General features: G+C 39.3%; 1 protein-coding gene across 2 annotated transcripts in view; it reads right to left on the reverse strand.

The window, feature by feature from the left end:
• KLHDC8B (kelch domain containing 8B) overlaps nt 1-19,905 on the reverse strand; it is a 123,645-nt gene that overhangs the window by 47,659 nt on the left and 56,081 nt on the right. For both annotated transcript variants that reach the window (XM_066596763.1, XM_066596764.1), the window contains exons 3-4: nt 14,824-14,988; nt 5,690-5,914 (exon numbers count right to left, since the gene is read on the reverse strand). In XM_066596763.1, the coding sequence (XP_066452860.1) occupies nt 5,690-5,914; nt 14,824-14,988 (390 nt within the window). The remainder of the gene's footprint in view (nt 1-5,689; nt 5,915-14,823; nt 14,989-19,905) is intronic.

The following is a 19,905-nucleotide window of genomic DNA, read 5'->3' on the forward strand; positions in this document are numbered from 1 at the left end:
ACTATAATACTGCTCCTATGTACAAGAATATAACTACTATAATACTGCCCCTATGTACAAGAATATAACTACTCTAATACTGCCTCCTATGCACAAGAATATAACTACTATAATACTGCCCCCTATGTACAAGAATATAACTACTATAATACTGATTCCTATGTACAAGACTATAACTACTATAATACTGCCCACTATGTACAAGAATGTAACTACTATAATACTACCCTCTATGTACAAGAATATAACTACTATAATACTGCCTCCTATGTACAAGACTATAACTACTATAATACTGCCCACTATGTACAAGAATGTAACTACTATAATACTACCCTCTATGTACAAGACTATAACTACTATAATACTGCCCACTATGTACAAGAATATAACTACTATAATACTGCTTCTATGTACAAGAATATAACTACTATAATACTGCTCCTATGTACAAGAATATAACTACTATAATACTCCTCCCTATGTACAAGAATATAACTACTATAATACTGCCTCCTATGTGCAAGAATATAACTACTATAATACTGCTCCTCTGTACAAGAATATAACTACTATAATACTGCTCCCTATGTACAAGAATATAACTACTATAATACTGCCTCCTATGTACAAGAATATAACTACTATAATACTGCCCCCTATGTACAAGAATATAATTACTATAATACTGCCTCCTATGTACAAGAAAATAACGACTATAATACTGCCCCTATGTACAAGAATATAACTACTATAATACTGCCCCCTATGAACAAGACTATAACTACTATAATACTGCCCACTATGTACAAGAATGTAACTACTATAATACTGCCCACTATGTACAAGAATATAACTACTATAATACTGCTTCTATGTACAAGAATATAACTACTATAATACTGCTCCTATGTACAAGAATATAACTACTATAATACTCCTCCCTATGTACAAGAATATAACTACTATAATACTGCCTCCTATGTACAAGAATATAACTACTATAATACTGCTCCTGTGTACGAGAATATAACTACTATAATACTGCCCACTATGTGCAAGAATATAACTACTATAATACTGCCCCTATGTACAAGTATATAACTACTCTAATACTGCTCCCTATGTACAAGAATATAACTACTATAATACTGCCCCCTATGTACAAGAATATAACTACTATAATACTGCCCACTATGTACAAGAATGTAACTACCATAATACTACCCTCTATGTACAAGAATATAACTACTATAATACTGCCTCCTATGTACAAGACTATAACTACTATAATACTGCCCACTATGTACAAGAATGTAACTACTATAATACTGCCCACTATGTACAAGAATATAACTACTATAATACTGCTTCTATGTACAAGAATATAACTACTATAATACTGCTCCTATGTACAAGAATATAACTACTATAATACTCCTCCCTATGTACAAGAATATAACTACTATAATACTGCCTCCTATGTACAAGAATATAACTACTATAATACTGCTCCTGTGTACGAGAATATAACTACTATAATACTGCTCCCTATCTACAAGAATATAACTGTTATAATACTTCTGCCTATGTACAAGAATATATATACTATAATACTGCCCCTTTGTACAAGAATATAACTACTATAATACTGCTCCTGTGTACGAGAATATAACTACTATAATACTGCTCCCTATGTACAAGAATATAACTGCTATAATACTTCTGCCTATGTACAAGAATATATATACTATAATACTGCTCCTGTGTACAAGAATATAACTACTATAATACTGCTCCTGTGTACGAGAATATAACTACTATAATACTGCTCCCTATGTACAAGAATATAACTGCTATAATACTTCTGCCTATGTACAAGAATATATATACTATAATACTGCCCCTTTGTACAAGAATACACCTACTATAATACTGCCCCTATGTACAAGAATATATAATTACTATAATACTGTCCCCTATGTTCAAGAATATAACTACTATAATATTGTCCCCTATGTACAATAATATAATTACTATAATACTGCCCCTATGTACAAGAATATATCTACTATAATACTGCTCCCTATTTACAGGAATATAACTACTATAATACTCCCCCCTATGTACAAGAATATAACTACTATAATACTGCCCCCCATGTACAAGAATATAACTACTATAATACTGCTCCCTATGTACAAGAATATAACTACTATAATACTGCCTCCTATGTACAAGACTATAACTACTATAATACTGCCCACTATGTACAAGAATATAACTACTCTAATACTGCTTCCTATGTACAAGAATATAACTACTATCATACTGCCTCCTATGTACAAGACTATAACTACTATAATACTGCCCCCTATGTACAAGACTATAACTACTATAATACTGCCCACTATGTACAAGAATATAACTACTATAATACTACCCTCTATGTACAAGAATATAACTACTATAATACTGCTCCCTATGTACAAGAATATAACTACTATAATACTCCTCCCTATTTAGAGGAATATAACTACTATAATACTGCTGCTATGTACAAGAATATAACTACTATAATACTGCCCCCTATGTACAAGAATATAACTACTATAATACTGCCCCCTATGTACAAGAATATAACTACTATAATACTGCTCCCTATGTACAAGAATATAACTACTATAATACTCCTCCCTATTTAGAGGAATATAACTACTATAATACTGCTGCTATGTACAAGAATATAACTACTATAATACTGCCCCCTATGTACAAGAATATAACTACTATAATACTGTCCCCTATGTTCAAGAATATAACTACTATAATATTGTCCCCTATGTTCAAGAATATAACTACTATAATATTGTCCCCTATGTACAATAATATAATTACTATAATACTGCCACCTATGTACAAGAATATATCTACTATAATACTGCTCCCTATTTACAGGAATATAACTACTATAATACTCCCCCCTATGTACAAGAATATAACTACTATAATACTGCCCCCTATGTACAAGAATATAACTACTATAATACTGCTCCCTATGTACAAGAATATAACTACTATAATACTGCCCCCTATGTACAAGACTATAACTACTATAATACTGCCCACTATGTGCAAGAATATAACTACTATAATACTGCCCCTATGTACAAGAATATAACTACTCTAATACTGCTCCCTATGTACAAGAATATAACTACTATAATACTGCCCCCTATGTACAAGAATATAACTACTATAATACTGACTCCTATGTACAAGACTATAACTACTATAATACTGCCCACTATGTACAAGAATGTAACTACTATAATACTACCCTCTATGTACAAGAATATAACTACTATAATACTGCCTCCTATGTACAAGACTATAACTACTATAATACTGCCCACTATGTACAAGAATGTAACTACTATAATACTGCCCACTATGTACAAGAATATAACTACTATAATACTGCTTCTATGTACAAGAATATAACTACTATAATACTGCTCCTATGTACAAGAATATAACTACTATAATACTCCTCCCTATGTACAAGAATATAACTACTATAATACTGCCTCCTATGTACAAGAATATAACTACTATAATACTGCTCCTATGTGCAAGAATATAACTACTATAATACTGCTCCTCTGTACAAGAATATAACTACTATAATACTGCTCCCTATGTACAAGAATATAACTACTATAATACTGCCTCCTATGTACAAGAATATAACTACTATAATACTGCCCCCTATGTACAAGAATATAATTACTATAATACTGCCTCCTATGTACAAGAATATAATTACTATAATACTGCCTCCTATGTACAAGAATATAACTACTATAATACTGCCTCCTATGTACAAGAATATAACTACTATAATACTGCCCCCTATGTACAAGAATATAATTACTATAATACTGCCTCCTATGTACAAGAATATAATTACTATAATACTGCCTCCTATGTACAAGAATATAACTACTATAATACTGCCCCTATGTACAAGAATATAACTACTATAATACTGCCCCCTATGTACAAGAATATAACTACTATAATACTGCCTCCTATGTACAAGAATATAACTACTATAATACTGCCCCCTATGTACAAGAATATAACTACTATAATACTGCCTCCTATGTACAAGAATATAACGACTATAATACTGCCCCTATGTACAAGAATATAACTACTATAATACTGCCCCCTATGTACAAGAATATAACTACTATAATACTGCTCCCTATGTACAAGAATATAACTACTATAATACTGCCCCCTATGTACAAGACTATAACTACTATAATACTGCCCACTATGTGCAAGAATATAACTACTATAATACTGCCCCTATGTACAAGAATATAACTACTCTAATACTGCTCCCTATGTACAAGAATATAACTACTATAATACTGCCCCCTATGTACAAGAATATAACTACTATAAGACTGCATCCTATGTACAAGAATATAACTACTATAATACTGCTCCTATGTACAAGAATATAACTACTATAATACTGCCCCTATGTACAAGAATATAACTACTCTAATACTGCCTCCTATGCACAAGAATATAACTACTATAATACTGCCCCCTATGTACAAGAATATAACTACTATAATACTGATTCCTATGTACAAGACTATAACTACTATAATACTGCCCACTATGTACAAGAATGTAACTACTATAATACTACCCTCTATGTACAAGAATATAACTACTATAATACTGCCTCCTATGTACAAGACTATAACTACTATAATACTGCCCACTATGTACAAGAATGTAACTACTATAATACTACCCTCTATGTACAAGACTATAACTACTATAATACTGCCCACTATGTACAAGAATATAACTACTATAATACTGCTTCTATGTACAAGAATATAACTACTATAATACTGCTCCTATGTACAAGAATATAACTACTATAATACTCCTCCCTATGTACAAGAATATAACTACTATAATACTGCCTCCTATGTGCAAGAATATAACTACTATAATACTGCTCCTCTGTACAAGAATATAACTACTATAATACTGCTCCCTATGTACAAGAATATAACTACTATAATACTGCCTCCTATGTACAAGAATATAACTACTATAATACTGCCCCCTATGTACAAGAATATAATTACTATAATACTGCCTCCTATGTACAAGAAAATAACGACTATAATACTGCCCCTATGTACAAGAATATAACTACTATAATACTGCCCCCTATGTACAAGAATATAACTACTATAATACTGCCTCCTATGTACAAGAATATAACTACTATAATACTGCCCCCTATGTACAAGAATATAACTACTATAATACTGCCTCTTATGTACAAGAATATAACTACTATAATACTGCCCCCTATGTACAAGAATATAACGACTATAATACTGCCCCTATGTACAAGAATATAACTACTATAATACTGCCCCCTATGTACAAGAATATAACTACTATAATACTGCTCCCTATGTACAAGAATATAACTACTATAATACTGGCCCCTATGGGGAATATACATCCGTGTGCTCCTTAGCATCTCAAATTGTTTCACTGAATGAATCTTGGAGTCTTACACAGGCAAACATTTTTGTGTGACATTACAGGTTGTAGTATTGGTTATTGCACTCACCCTGCTCAGAGTCAAACATCTCCACAGTGTTTACAAAGTGTGGCCGGGAGTAGAAGTTATGGGGTCCGGGTTGCTGTAAACCACCAAGACTGAAAAAAGAAGTCTCTGTCATGGTGCAGCTGGCAAAGGCACGCCTGCTTGGGATGCAGGGATAACGAGTCCAGCTCTTTACCTCTAGGTCCAAGGCTTCAAAGGCTGTTACCGGAAGTTTACCTTGCCTGCCCCCTACAAAAAGAAAAAAAAGTGCATTTGAGTCATTAACCTCATTTTAAGACTTCTATTTTCTGCTAAGATATTTCAAACATCGACAACAATCAGTGCTTACTGAAAAGCTGTATGGGCACTGTAATGGCTATCATGAGTGGTCATCACCAGCATCTACTATCCACATGGAGACCAAGGTAAATGAAAAACGGATGAACAGAATATCAGAAGACCTCACACAATGAGACGACTCAAGGGAATGCTACCTAAGGTCAAACTATGGAATACAGCAACGGAAAGCATCACACTGCAAATGTAACTAGTATCACTCCCGTTGAAGTAAAACTCCACCCAAAAATTAAGATCCTAAATTTGGGTCAAATTCTCGGAAAAATTTGGACAATCTCTGGATTTGGACAAATTCTGGACAATCCCTTTTCATTTGAAAGGTTCCATAGACAGATCATCTTGTGTCCTGCTGCTGAGATCCCCAGTGATCACTTGTAACATGTGAGGAGCCCTTGAAGCAGGTGTTCAATTTCCCTGCAGGTCCTCCACGGGGCATATGAACCAATACACATTTCTCATTGAGATCAATTGTGGTCGATTTGGGCCGTTTTGGGCAACCATTTATTGAAAAACTAATGTAAACGACAGTTTGTGATAAATAAATGCAAACAATATTCTATCAAGGACCTGATCTGTTCTGTTTGTAAATTTCGTCCAACAGCAGCAGAAATTGCAAGTGTATGGTATGATGTGCTAAAATCTCTGTGATCATTTGCCATACTAGTCAACTCTCTCGGATAACAAAGAATAAGTAATACTCATGTTCCTGGTCCTCCACTTGTCTTCACTTCTGGGTGCAGATCCTGACCCAGGGTCATGTGATCGCTGCAGCAGAGTCGACAACTGGCTGTAGGATGTGCACTTGGAAGGAAAGACCAGCGAGGGCCTGGCTACCAGAGGAACAGGAGCATTTAGAAAAAGGGGCACATAAGTATTACTTCTTTTATGTTATTAGACGAGTTTCTTCCCCAACCCAGATAACCCTCTTTACTGCTGCTGTGAGATCATTCATACAAACAATCCCATGGACGCCGTCAAGTTGTACCATGGCTGATAATTGACTGAGATTTTTGGCTTGCTTAACTCTGGACCAGACAGTCCCTTTAAAAGGACCCGTGACTCGGACACTAAAGTACAATGGTGGCTTTACACGGGACAACTATCGTCTGAATAGTAGCTCAAAAAAGCGTACGAAAGACTGTTGTTTGTGTGTTTCTACACAGAGTGATTGTCTTGTCCTTCTTGTTCAATTTCACAATTAATGAATGAATTGTTGGAAGCATGTACATGGGCCAAAATATCATTTATCGACTATTTAGGGGCGAGAGGTTCTTTGATGGGTGTGTATTTGTAAGTTCAACCCCTCCGACACACACAAAGAGAGGCCGCAGCACCGAGTTTTCTATCAAAGGTTAAAGTAGCAGAGACCTCAGCAGTGAGTATATCTTTGAGGATCCAGACCAGCCACAGTCCGCAACAGTGAGTGTTCTTTCGTAGACCAGCAAGGACTGTTCAGTCGAGGATCATTCGCTCGTATTTATGTGTTTTCAGGAACCAATGAGCATTAAGTGGGAGGGTAAAATGTTAAAAAAAAGCAGAAGCCAATCAGCATTTGGTGGGAGGCACACACCGAACAAGTGCACACCTCCCTGCAAAGTCGTTGGATAGTCGTTGAAAGACAATCATTACCTGTTTACACCAGGCGGTAATTAATCAACCAGCAACGATATTCTTAGCTGAGCTGAAATCATGGGACTTTTGAACGAATTCTCGCTCATCACCTGGTTGGTGGTCCTGTTTATACAGAACAACTGGCACATTCGCTTGATCGAGTGACTACTCAGACAATAGCTGCCCCATGTGAAGTCACCTTTAGGGGTATTCATGACCTATCCTCAGGGTAAGTCATCAATAGCTAATCACCGGATAACCGCCACTTGGCATCCCCGGCAATGATTAAATTGCCAGACCCAGTGTGAATGCAGAGGCCAGACATGCGTCATAAGGAACGAGAGCAGAAGTGTCCTAGCTAGCTTCACTCCCATTGAAATCAATGGGAGCTGAAGCCAGCTATTACATTTCCAGGCACTTCTGCCTCTGATACCGAAGACGGATGCAAAAATGTAATAGCCACATCAGCTCCGACTGATTTTAATGGGAGAGAAGCCAACTCAGCCATTTCCGCTCCTGTCCCATATGAGGCACATCCGGCCTGCTGCATTGACAGCGAGTCAAGTGATCAGCTCATTGCTGGGGATCCCAAGTAGCAGCTTCGCCATGATAAACTATTGATGGCCTATGATGAGCATAGGTCATCAATAGATTTTGCCAGGAAAACCCATTTAAAACCCCAAAGCAAACTCTCAAACCATCTGGGGGCTTAAGAATTTTTTATTTTTATTTAGGTCCCTCCCTCTTTAAGGCCTCTCAATGAAAAGCTGTCATGTGACACATTCCAGCAATCTGTCTCTACTGATACAGGAAGAGGCCTTCATCAGCCCATTTTGGGGTTTACCAGTGCCCAATAGGTCATTGTCATTTTAGTATAGCAGAGACGCCTTTATACAAAGGTGTCTTTCCTCGTGACGTGTTCCCTTTAAGATCATATGTATTATATGCAGAGAAAGTATAGGGAATCAGTATTTTGGGCTTTTCCTGGATGTTCGGCATCTTGCAGGAACTTGCATGGTTATAGTCAGTTACTAGAGAAGATGGAAATCTTCCTGATATCATATTCTCCATATTTTAAAATACAAAAAGCAGCTTGGTCTATAGATACACTCAGCAATGCTATTTTGAATGCCCCCTCGGGCTCCAGTGAGTTATCGGAGCGATGGCGGGGGTCTAGGTTATTTATAAGGTCACAACCACCACTAAATCACCCCTAAAGTCAAATGAGATCCTTAAGTAACTCCTCTAATACCGACCATAAAGCGACATTCAGGAATACATTATTCTAAATATATCGCATTATGCCGGTAACAAGCGCTCTTATAAATCCGTTCTGCAACCACTCATTGCTGATGAGGGCTGAGCAAATTTGCATGGGACTGATTATGCAAATATAATCGTGTGTAGTAATGTCAAGTATGTGATAGACACGGGGGTTAACACCCTTGGACTGTTAATGTGATTGATTTCTGTTATGTATGGGAGTTAAAAATAAACCTGGAAAGTTGAATAATCTTTTCATGGTGATCACATTTGAAGGAACCTGGAAGCAAGAGTTCAATTTCACTACACCACCTCCACAGGTGAAATGTAGCATTACACAAATGTCATTACATCATGTAATATGTGGACGTGGTGAGTCCTCCAGTGAGAAAGAAACTTTTTGTTTGGTAAAGGTTTTTTTTCAGGGAAATACCATTGATGACCTACCTTCAGGATAGGTCATCCTTAATTGATAGGCCCTGGTCCCAAGCGGCGGACCACAGCCAATCAGCTGATCCTCAACCTGCTGTCAACACCACTACACACAGGGGTACAGATTTGAAACTGCTACTCCCACTCCTGTGTAGCGGCCGGTACTTGTAACTGCAGGAGCAGCTGTCATTGACTTTAATTAGAGCTGTACCTGCAGTTAGAAGCACCAGCCACCAGACAGGGGTTGGTGCAGCGGGTAACGCTCCATACTCGTATGTAGCGGCACTAACAGCAGATGCCCAAGTGGCAAATCCTATTGATAACGTATCCTGAGGATAGGTCATCAATAGTATTTCCCAGGAAACCCCCTTTAATAAATGAGGATCCTTAAAGGGCGTACTGCCCTTTATTTTGGGCCGCCTTAGAACCATAGGACAAATGTAGGCCTCTTGGTAGTGATGCCATTTTCAACTCTGTTTGCAACCTCTGGTTGCAGATATAGTTACAAAACTAGCTATGAAGCCATAGGAAGAAAGTGTAAGGGGGTATGCCTGCCAGGACTGTTTCCACCACCAGATGGTGAATGCGACTGCTGGGGACACAGGACAAAGAGAAATTCCAGTACTGCTATTAGTTGAGCACTGCTTTTGACACAATCTGGTACATGGCAGCCTGTGTATCTTCAACTGTCCTCCCCTGTTTCCTCCTAATATGAAGCAGCAGAAAGGAGGAGACAGAGGAGGATGATTGTAGATATAAAGGCTGACGTGCACCGGATTGTGTAAGGAGTGGCACTGAGCTAATAGAAGTACTGCAAGAGAAGCCCGCAAAGAAAACATGATTGGGGGACATAAAGGAGGAATTATTGGGGGGTCACAGAAGATATATTATTGGGGGAAGCACATAGGAGGCATTATTGTGGGGACATAGAGGGGGCACTTTGGTTGAGGAACAGTGAAGGTATTATTTGAAACATGGGGGCACCAAAGAGGCATTATTGGGGGGCATACAGAGGAAGCATTATTATGGAGGAAACAGAGGAGACGTTATTGTGAGGGGGCATGAAAGAGGCATTATTAGGGCCACATCCCTTTTTCCCAGCTATGGTCCAGAGGCATAACTTGTAGCTCCTGGACCACAATGCAAAATCTGTACACTGGTTCTTTATCTACCATGTGCCATTTTTTAATACCAGTGTCATTTTAAGCAGCAGATGGGCCTTTGGGCTCCATCATAGCATTAGGGCCCATGTGCTGCAGCTACCTGTGCACCCCCTACAATTACATCCCTGTCGTATAGTTAAAGGGAACCTGTCATGTTCTCACAGCACCATAAACTAAGTTACGTTGCTGTTAGGGGACGTGGCAGGGAATGGGGTAATGTATGTTTTATACTCACCTGCTCCCTGCTTCCGGCGGTGCCCGCCACTGAACATCATGCCCGGCACTGAAATATAGACTTTTCACAGTGCAGTGCGTGCGCTCTACCATGGACTTGTATAAGAGAATGTGCACACAGCACTTTGTGGATTTTGAGTGCCCTGCGCGATCTTCAGTGACGGGCACCGCAAGAACCAGGTGAGTATAAAAAATACATCACCCGGCTCCCTGTCACGTCCCCTAACAGCATTATAACTTACTTTATAGTGCTGAGGAGACGTGACAGGTTGCTTTAAGAAGTGGCAGAATCTGATCCAAACTGCGGTGCTGTCAAGGTATAAAACAGGTGGTACAGCCAAATAAATCTGCATGTACAGAGAACGCAGACACCTCCAGCCATTTATTTCTATTCTCCAGTAAACACAGAGTACGGCTCATTCTTCGCTATTTCTCAGCATTCTCCCTGAAGACAATGTACGGGCGGGCGCTGCTGTTCGTGGTTTAACACCTTCACTCAGGAGGCTGTTTAATACTGACGTGAACCTTCACATTCTAATTGGATGAAGCTTTGATTTATGGCCCCAAATTCTCTGTGGGACGCAGGTGAGATTAGTCTTCAGCTTAATGCAGACAAGAGCAAGCATAGCAGAAGAACGTGATTTGGCCCAAATCCAGGGATAAGCACAAAAAGAGAATTAAGTTGTACAGTGTATGCAATATGAAGTAGATAGATAGATAGATAGATATGAGATAGATAGATAGATAGATAGATAGATAGATATGAGATAGATAGATAGATAGATAGATAGATAGATAGATAGATAATGAGATAAATAGATATGAGATAGATAAATAGATAGATGATAGATAGATAGATATGAGATAGATAGAGATGATAGATAGATAGATATGAGATAGATAGATATGATAGAGATAGATATAGATAGATAGATATGAAATAGATAGATAGATAGATAGATATGAGATAGGAGATAGATAGATAGATATGAGATAGGAGATAGATAGATAGATAGATAGATAGATAGATAGATAGATAGATAGATAGATAGATATGAGATAGATAGACAGATAGATATGAGATAGATAGACAGATAGATATGAGATAGATAGATAGATAGATATGAGATAGATAGATAGATATGAGATAGATAGATAGGAGATAGATAGATAGGAGATAGATAGATACATAGATATGAGATAGATAGATAGATAGATAGGAAATAGATAGATAGGAGATAGATAGATAGGAGATACATAGATGGTAGATAGATAGATAGATATGAGATAGATAGATAGATATGAAATAGATAGATAGATAGACAGATATGAGATAAATAGATATGAAATAGATAGATATGAGATAGATAGATAGATAGATAGATATGAGATAGATAGATATGAGATAGATAGATAGATATGAGATAGATAGATAGATAGATAGGAAATAGATAGGAGATAGATAGATATGAAATAGATAGATAGGAGATAGATAGATAGGAGATAGATAGATATGAGATAGATAGATAGGAGATAGATAGATAGGAGATAGATAGATACATAGATATGAGATAGATAGATAGATAGATAGGAAATAGATAGATAGGAGATAGATAGATAGGAGATACATAGATGGTAGATAGATAGATAGATATGAGATAGATAGATAGATATGAAATAGATAGATAGATAGACAGATATGAGATAAATAGATATGAAATAGATAGATATGAGATAGATAGATAGATAGATAGATATGAGATAGATAGATATGAGATAGATAGATAGATAGATATGAGATAGATAGATAGATAGGAAATAGATAGGAGATAGATATGAAATAGATAGATAGGAGATAGATAGATAGGAGATAGATAGATATGAGATAGATAGATAGGAGATAGATAGATAGGAGATAGATAGATAGATATGAGATAGATAGATAGATAGATAGATAGATAGATAGATAGATAGATAGATAGATATAGACAAAAACAAGACACTGAATGGCCTCTTTATTAGAGACCCCATCTCTTTCACGATTGGCACTTCCCTGTATAGAAATTCTCCCTGTGACCCCGAAGTGCAGTATAAAATCACGTGACAAGTTTTCCGTGGATCAGTTTTGTGTGAATCCACATTAGATGGAAAAATCCAGCGATCTGAGCGACTTCCAACGAGGCCTGGTCATCAGTACTAGACTAACCGGGGCCGGGATGTCACTGCCAATTGCGTCGCGTTTTCTCATTTAAGAATGTGGAGAATATACGGAGAATGGCATGATCGAGGAAAGACATCCAACGAAAGGGGGTCCTGTGGATGAAACAACTTGTTGTTTTAAAAGGGTGAGAGGAGGATGTCAGGAATTGTTCTGATGAACAGGTGCTGCACAGTCAGGAGCAGAGGAATACAACACTGGTGCTCCAACTAACGTGTCTGAATGCACAACACATCGCTCCTTAGCACGGATGGGCTATAACAGCAGATGACCAGTTCCAGCGCCATTGTTTCTAAGGGAAAAAGAAGCAGGGTCAGGCAGCAGGTTAGGTGCTTAAAGATTTTAATGCATAAGCATCAGTTATAAACACCTCATAGCCATAAAAATAGCGACGTTTCGACCCTATACAAAACGGGTCTTTGTCAAGCCTTGACAAAGACCCGTTTTGTATAGGGTCGAAACGTCGCTATTTTTATGGCTATGAGGTGTTTATAACTGATGCTTATGCATTAAAATCTTTAAGCACCTAACCTGCTGCCTGACCCTGCTTCTTTTTGGACTTGACACATTGGGATTTTTGTGGATTCAATCCCTTTTTCAGGCGAGCAGCTATTTCCTTTGGAAGGGTCCCCCTATATGGTTGGTGAGTGCTGCTGTACCCCTCAGTCTTCACATTGTTTCTAAGGGAAGCAGAAAGACGAGACTTCAGGAAACAAAAGAATTGTATCACTGAGCAGTGGAAAACATCGCCTGGCCTGATGGATCCAGATTTCTGTTGCACCATGTTGATGAGACTGATAGACTTTGGCACAAGCAGCATGAATCGATGACCTCTTCCTGTCAGCTGGTCAGAGCATGTCAGCACCTACCTCTAATCTGCAGCAACTACAAGAAGCTTCCTGTCCGCAGGGGCCGATATTCCTGCAGAACAATAGCAGAATCTATGCCACGATGAACTGCTGCAGTTCTGAGGGCCAACAATGGTCCAACGTGCTACTAGATGGGGGTCTCGAACAAGGTGGCCGTTCTGTGTATGGGTGAATTAAAGGGGTTGTCTCGCGAAAGCAAGTGGGGTTATACACTTCTGTATGGCCATATTAATGCACTTTGTAATATACATCGTACATTAAATATGAGCCATACAGAAGTTATTCACTTACCTGCTCCGTTGCAAGCGTCCACGTCTCCATGGATCTGTCTAATTTCGCTGGCTTCTTGCTTTATTAGACGCGCTTGCGCTGTGCGGTCTTCTGCCTGGTGAATGGGGCCGCTCGTGCCGGAGAGCTGGTCACCGCGTCGTCATCGTAGCTCCGCCCCATCACGTGTGCCGATTCCAGCCAATCAGGAGGCTGGAATCGGCAATGGAACGCACAGAGCCCATGGTTCACCATGGGAGAAGACCCGCGGTGCACCATGGGAGAAAACCGCAGTGCATCCCTGGGAAAGGACCGGCGGCCATCTTAGGGAGAAGATTTTTTAAACTCCTTATTACGTCGGATGGGTGAGTAGCAAGCGGTTTAAAAACCGCTTAAATTTGCTATTTTATGCCAGGGGGGTGGCAGGGGGAATGGGGTAATGTAAAATTTTGATGCTTGCCGCGAGACAACCCCTTTAAGTACCATTTTTGGATGCTGCTTTCTTCTATTTATTTGTAGATAGGAGAAAAATTGAAAGATAAATATCTTGCATCTAAATAAAAGAAGTTTTGGAGAGATGAGGAGTGAAAATTATCGGTCACATTGATATCAATTACTGAAATTGTCTCCTTACGACATTGTTATTGAAGGTGGTGCAAGCAGTGATTAAGTAAAGGGGGCAAATACTTTTTCACAGTGCCAATACATTCATACAAAATAACGAGTTACTGGAACACAACGTACCTAGCACATAAATCCTGTTTCCACGCAGGAAAGTGGAGGCTCCATAACGTGGCGTGGGCATGGAGGGAAGCGGCACCCAGTTATCCTTAGCGGGCTCATAGAGTCTTACCAGGGCTTGAGGCGAGGTGTCTGCACCCATCCCTCCGAGGGCATACACCTTCCCATCTGCAAGACAATGACACAGAGGAAATGAAAAGGTCTCCAGTCCACCACCAAGATCTCAAGTTAGGACAATAAGCCATATGTTCACGGAGGGCATCGACTAGTGTCTATTTGTACTCACTGTATTGTAACACGCGTGCTTATCAACATGTTAAAAAAACCTCTCTGGACGGGCTCAAATGTGCCCATTATGTGCTGCGTAAAACTTATGCGTGAATAAGGAAACAAAGCTTATTTAACCCTTTAGTGATGGCCAATACACCTTTTTACTGACCTCACTAATGGGCACATACATCTTTTTAAGGTGGTGGATTGGCTGACTGCTGACAGCCAGGCTCAAGCTCTAACTGCCAGAAATGGAGAAACCCTTATATGGCAGAATCAAAAGCAACTGCACCAAGTAAGCAGATGACAGGTGGAAGGGGCTCTTTTTGTCACCCATCTGCACTCCGCAGTACGATTGCAAAGTAGCAAAGGATTCCTATGGCAGCCAGAAGCCTGATAAAGGCCTCCATGCCTGCCATGTAATTCAGCCCATGAGGCCCCGCCTTTCAAAGAGTCTAATAGGCTGTTGTCATAGGCTTAGAATAAAGCACTACAAAAGTAATGCAGTGTACTATCCCAGCGATCAAAGGATCAGTTCTTCAAGTCCCCTTGAATGCTAAATTAGCATTAAAATAAGTTCAATAAAGTGGAAAAAGTTCAAAAGTTCAAAAAGAAAAAAAAATCCACATAACAAAACATATTTTTTCACCCCAAAACCGGTTTTAGATGGATAAAATCCCCCCCCCCCAAAAAAAAAACACACCTAATAAGTATTACCCCATTCGTAACGACATAAACAATGAAAAAATTTTATTTATCACACATGGTGAATGCTGTAAAGATAATTTTAAAAAGTAATGCTAGAATTGCTATTTTTCTTTTGTTCGTCTCCCAAAAAACGTACTAAAAAGCAATCCAAAAGTCACATGTACCCCAACATGGTACCAATGAAAACTAGAACTCTTCCCGCAAAAAACAAGCCCTCACAGAGCTCCGCTGCCAGAAACCAAAAATGTTGTCTTAGAATGCGATGTTGCAGATTCAATTGTTCTCTTTAAATAGGCTGGTCACTAAGAGGTTAAGGATGTTCAAAAATGTTGAAAACCCTGCGTTCTTCTGCTTCTATTCACACAGCCATAGCATTAAAGGGGTTTGCCAGATAATGTAAAACATTGGTGGCAGTGACAAGAGTGTTGTACAAAAAAAATCAAAGACCCAGAACTTTACTTTTACATGGGCAGGGCTGTGTAACAATCTGCAGATTTTATTCGTACCATTTTGGGGTACATATGACTTTTGATCACTTTTATTGACAAAATGGGGAAAAAAGCATTTTAGTTTTTTGTTGTTTTTTTTTTTTTGCTTGCTGTGTGAGATAAAAAGTGTATATTTTTTATGAAAATAGAAAAAAAAGGGAAAGGGCTGAAAACTTTTTTTTTTACTGAGACTTTTTTTTCTAAACTTTTTTTTATGTCTCTGGGGGGGGTGGGGGACTTCAACCTGCAGTCCCATGATCACTCAAATCATACACTGAAGTTCTTCTGTACTGCAATGAATTATCTCTTACCTTTTACATTCACAATCCATGCAGATTCAGGGGCCAATGTCAGAGACCTAGTCACCATGGTAACCCCTCTCCGTTAACTGCTTTCATGCCACGGTCAACATTGATCGCGGCTTGTAAAGGGTTAAAGGCCAGGATCAAGGTTATTTTCCAGTCCAGGCTGTTGTAGCAGGACCCTGGCTGTCTGTTACAGCCTGCTACGCATGGTGAGGGCTTAGTTCCTGAACCCATACCATTTAGATGCTGCACATATATGGCATTTCATGTGGACTGTTTCCCTCCCATGACATACATGTACATTTTAAGGGGGAAAGGGGTTACATTGCCTGCAGCAGTGACATGTCGTGATGGAGAAGGGAAGTATCGTCGTTCAGGTAAGTATATGGAAAATAGGCTGTGGGGGTAGGGGAAGGGCTTTTTAAAGAAATAAAAAAATTAAAGGGGTTGTCCAGTTGTAAACTATTCATGGCCTATCCTTTGAATCGGCCATCACTTGTAGATTTGCGGGGGTTTGCCGTTCGGGACCCCTGCCGACCAGCTGTCTGCCAACCTGATGCGTTCCTGTACCTAGCTAATTTTTGAAGGAAGCAGACAGCTCCATTTTTATGCAGTGGCTAGGCTTGGTATTACAGGCAAAATTCTAAAATAAGTGAATGGCTATAATACCAAGCCTGGCCAGTACAGTGAGAACGGAGCTGTCTGCTTCCTGCAGACATCAGCTCAGTGCATGAGCACACTAAACCAGTGGAAGCTGATCCATGGGCGTCTGGGCAGCGGACTGCTACCGATCAGATATTGACGGTACATCCTGAGGATAGGCTGTCAACTTCTACAATCTGGATAACCCCTTTAAACTGAAGTCTGTAAAACACAAAAACCATCCAGTGTCATTATTGATTTGCCTGGAGCTGTACAGATACAATATTAACAGAGGATATGAAAACGTCTGCTTGCTAATCACAAAATCTGTCTAGTTAGTTACATTTGGATGTCAACATTAGTGACATTTTGAGACTTTCCTGGCGCACATAATGACGCCTCTGTGAATATTACTATTGTAGCATATTCTAATGTATTAAACTGAAGTCTGGGTAACACAATGGAGGAATCATCTCGTCCTGGCGGTGTCTTCTTTGTGTGTAATTATAAAAGCTGTGCAAGCAGATGTAATTAATGTTTTCTGCATCGTTACTCCTCGCTGCCGGAATACACCAATGGGATCGCATTGTCTCATCCCGCTCATCAAGAACTTCCCATTCACACTCCAGTTACCCTGACTGAGCGTTCTCGTATGAAGAAGCATGCCGGGGCGAAAAATGATATTATTAGTTCAAATGGAAATTAGACAGTTCTGTGATGGAAGCGGCTATATTATAATTAACATGACCTATAACCAGCGGGGGAGCGATGGGAGGGGCTGAGGTAGTAGTCGCACCAAAGGCCCCTCTACCACATAAGACGACACCAGTTTTATACATGGCACACAGTGGGTGGGGCACTGTTATAGATTTTGCCTTAGTTTGCACAAGTTATACTCTCGCACTTAGCAAAAACAACCCAACTTTTTGTATGAGTGTTATCCCACTGTGATCCAGCGTGGCACTGGAGACTCTGGTCAATTCCAGTTCTGGTTAAGTTCCAATAAGAGTGGCACACACTAAAAGGGCCACAGAGTGATGATCCCCTTTGTGCCCCCTCACAGTTCTGAAGAAGCAGAAGGAGTTGAAAGTGGGACATGCAGCAGGCTTGCTGGGAGACTATGACAGTCTAAAATCCAGGACTGTCTCACTGAATCTTGGACAGTCGGGAGCCATCGTTACCTTTCCACACAGTGATGATCCCCCTTTGTGCCCCCTCACAGGTATGATGCCCCCTTAATGCTCCATCACAGTCCTGAAGACACAGATACAGTTGAGATCAGGACATGCAACAGGCTTCCCAAGACTGCAGTACAGGCCAAATACAGGGTCTTTCCCATTTTGGATACCTTCTTACAAAGTGATTATTCCCCTTTGTATCTCTCACAGACAGGATATGCCTCATCACAGTACCGAAGACTCAGATACAGTTAAAAGTGGGTTTCCTGGGGCAAAATTAGGAACCATCCCACTGGATCCAGGATGGTTAGGAGGTATGGTTACCTTTCCACACAGTGACAATTCCCCTTTGTGCCCCTTCACAGGAATGATGCCCCTTAGTGCTCTATAACAGCCCTGAAGACATAGATACAGTTGATATCAAGACATGCAGTAGGTTTCTTGAGAAAGCAAGACTAACCAAAATCTAGGACCGTCCTGTTGGATCTGGGACGAATAGGAGGTGTGAGTACCTTCCTCACTGGACTCTCTAATATTGTTCTTGTCCCAATATTCAGGCTATGTCTCAGACTACCACTCCATTCATCATTTATGGAGATTGCCGAGCTATGTGTTCAGCTATCTCCAGTCCCACTGAACTGAATAGAGCAGTGGTTACATGTGTACACTGCCACAGTTCCTGGGGGTCCCAGTGATCATATATGACCTATTCCTAAATGTAAATGAGGTTTTTACAGAAAACATTGAGGTTTGTCCACCATAAAAAGTGACATGACCCCTTGTTCTTTAGAGGGTGTGTATACATTTGCAACCAATTATGTTTATTGCTCTAATGCAGTGGTTCTCAACCTTTTTCAGCCCAGTGCCCCCTTTAGGTATTGGGATGATGCCCAGCGCCCCCCAAGCCTTACTAGTCTTAACCCCGTCAAAGTTTACCTAGTTTACAAAGTTAAAAGTACAAATAAAATACTGACTACTTTTTTTGTGAAAGTTTGATAGCGTTTAACAGATTAGCATTAATTGTGAAAATATGTCTTCTAGTCAGCTAAATCTTAGCTGCTTAAATGTTGGTCCTAAATATTTTAAAACAGGTTAATTGTGGATACAATAATAAATAGGTTTTATTGCAGAAGATAATTTTTGGGGGGAAGCAAGCAATAATACCATCTTTAATTATCATTCGATAGAAACGTACAACGCATAAAGAAAATGCAAGATACACCTTAATCCTTAATGGTCAGAAGACTAATTAAAATGTAGGAAAAATGAAATTCGACTAATAATAATATTTGCCACAATCAATCAGTGTCATTAATGGCTGCCTTGGGCCTGATGAGTGGACGCCAATTCCGCAATATCTGGTTCTATCTTCGTCAACCACAGTCTCAAGTCGCCCCTTTACACATATCTGAAGTTTGCTTTTCGCTTTTGGCAGGAGCTGCTGAACCACGCTGAAGCCCCTCTCCCCTAAATACGCAGATGGGAAAGCTAACA

The sequence above is a fragment of the Eleutherodactylus coqui genome, chromosome 3, assembly GCF_035609145.1.
Source record: "Eleutherodactylus coqui strain aEleCoq1 chromosome 3, aEleCoq1.hap1, whole genome shotgun sequence".
In the NCBI taxonomy this organism is placed as follows: domain Eukaryota; kingdom Metazoa; phylum Chordata; class Amphibia; order Anura; family Eleutherodactylidae; genus Eleutherodactylus; species Eleutherodactylus coqui.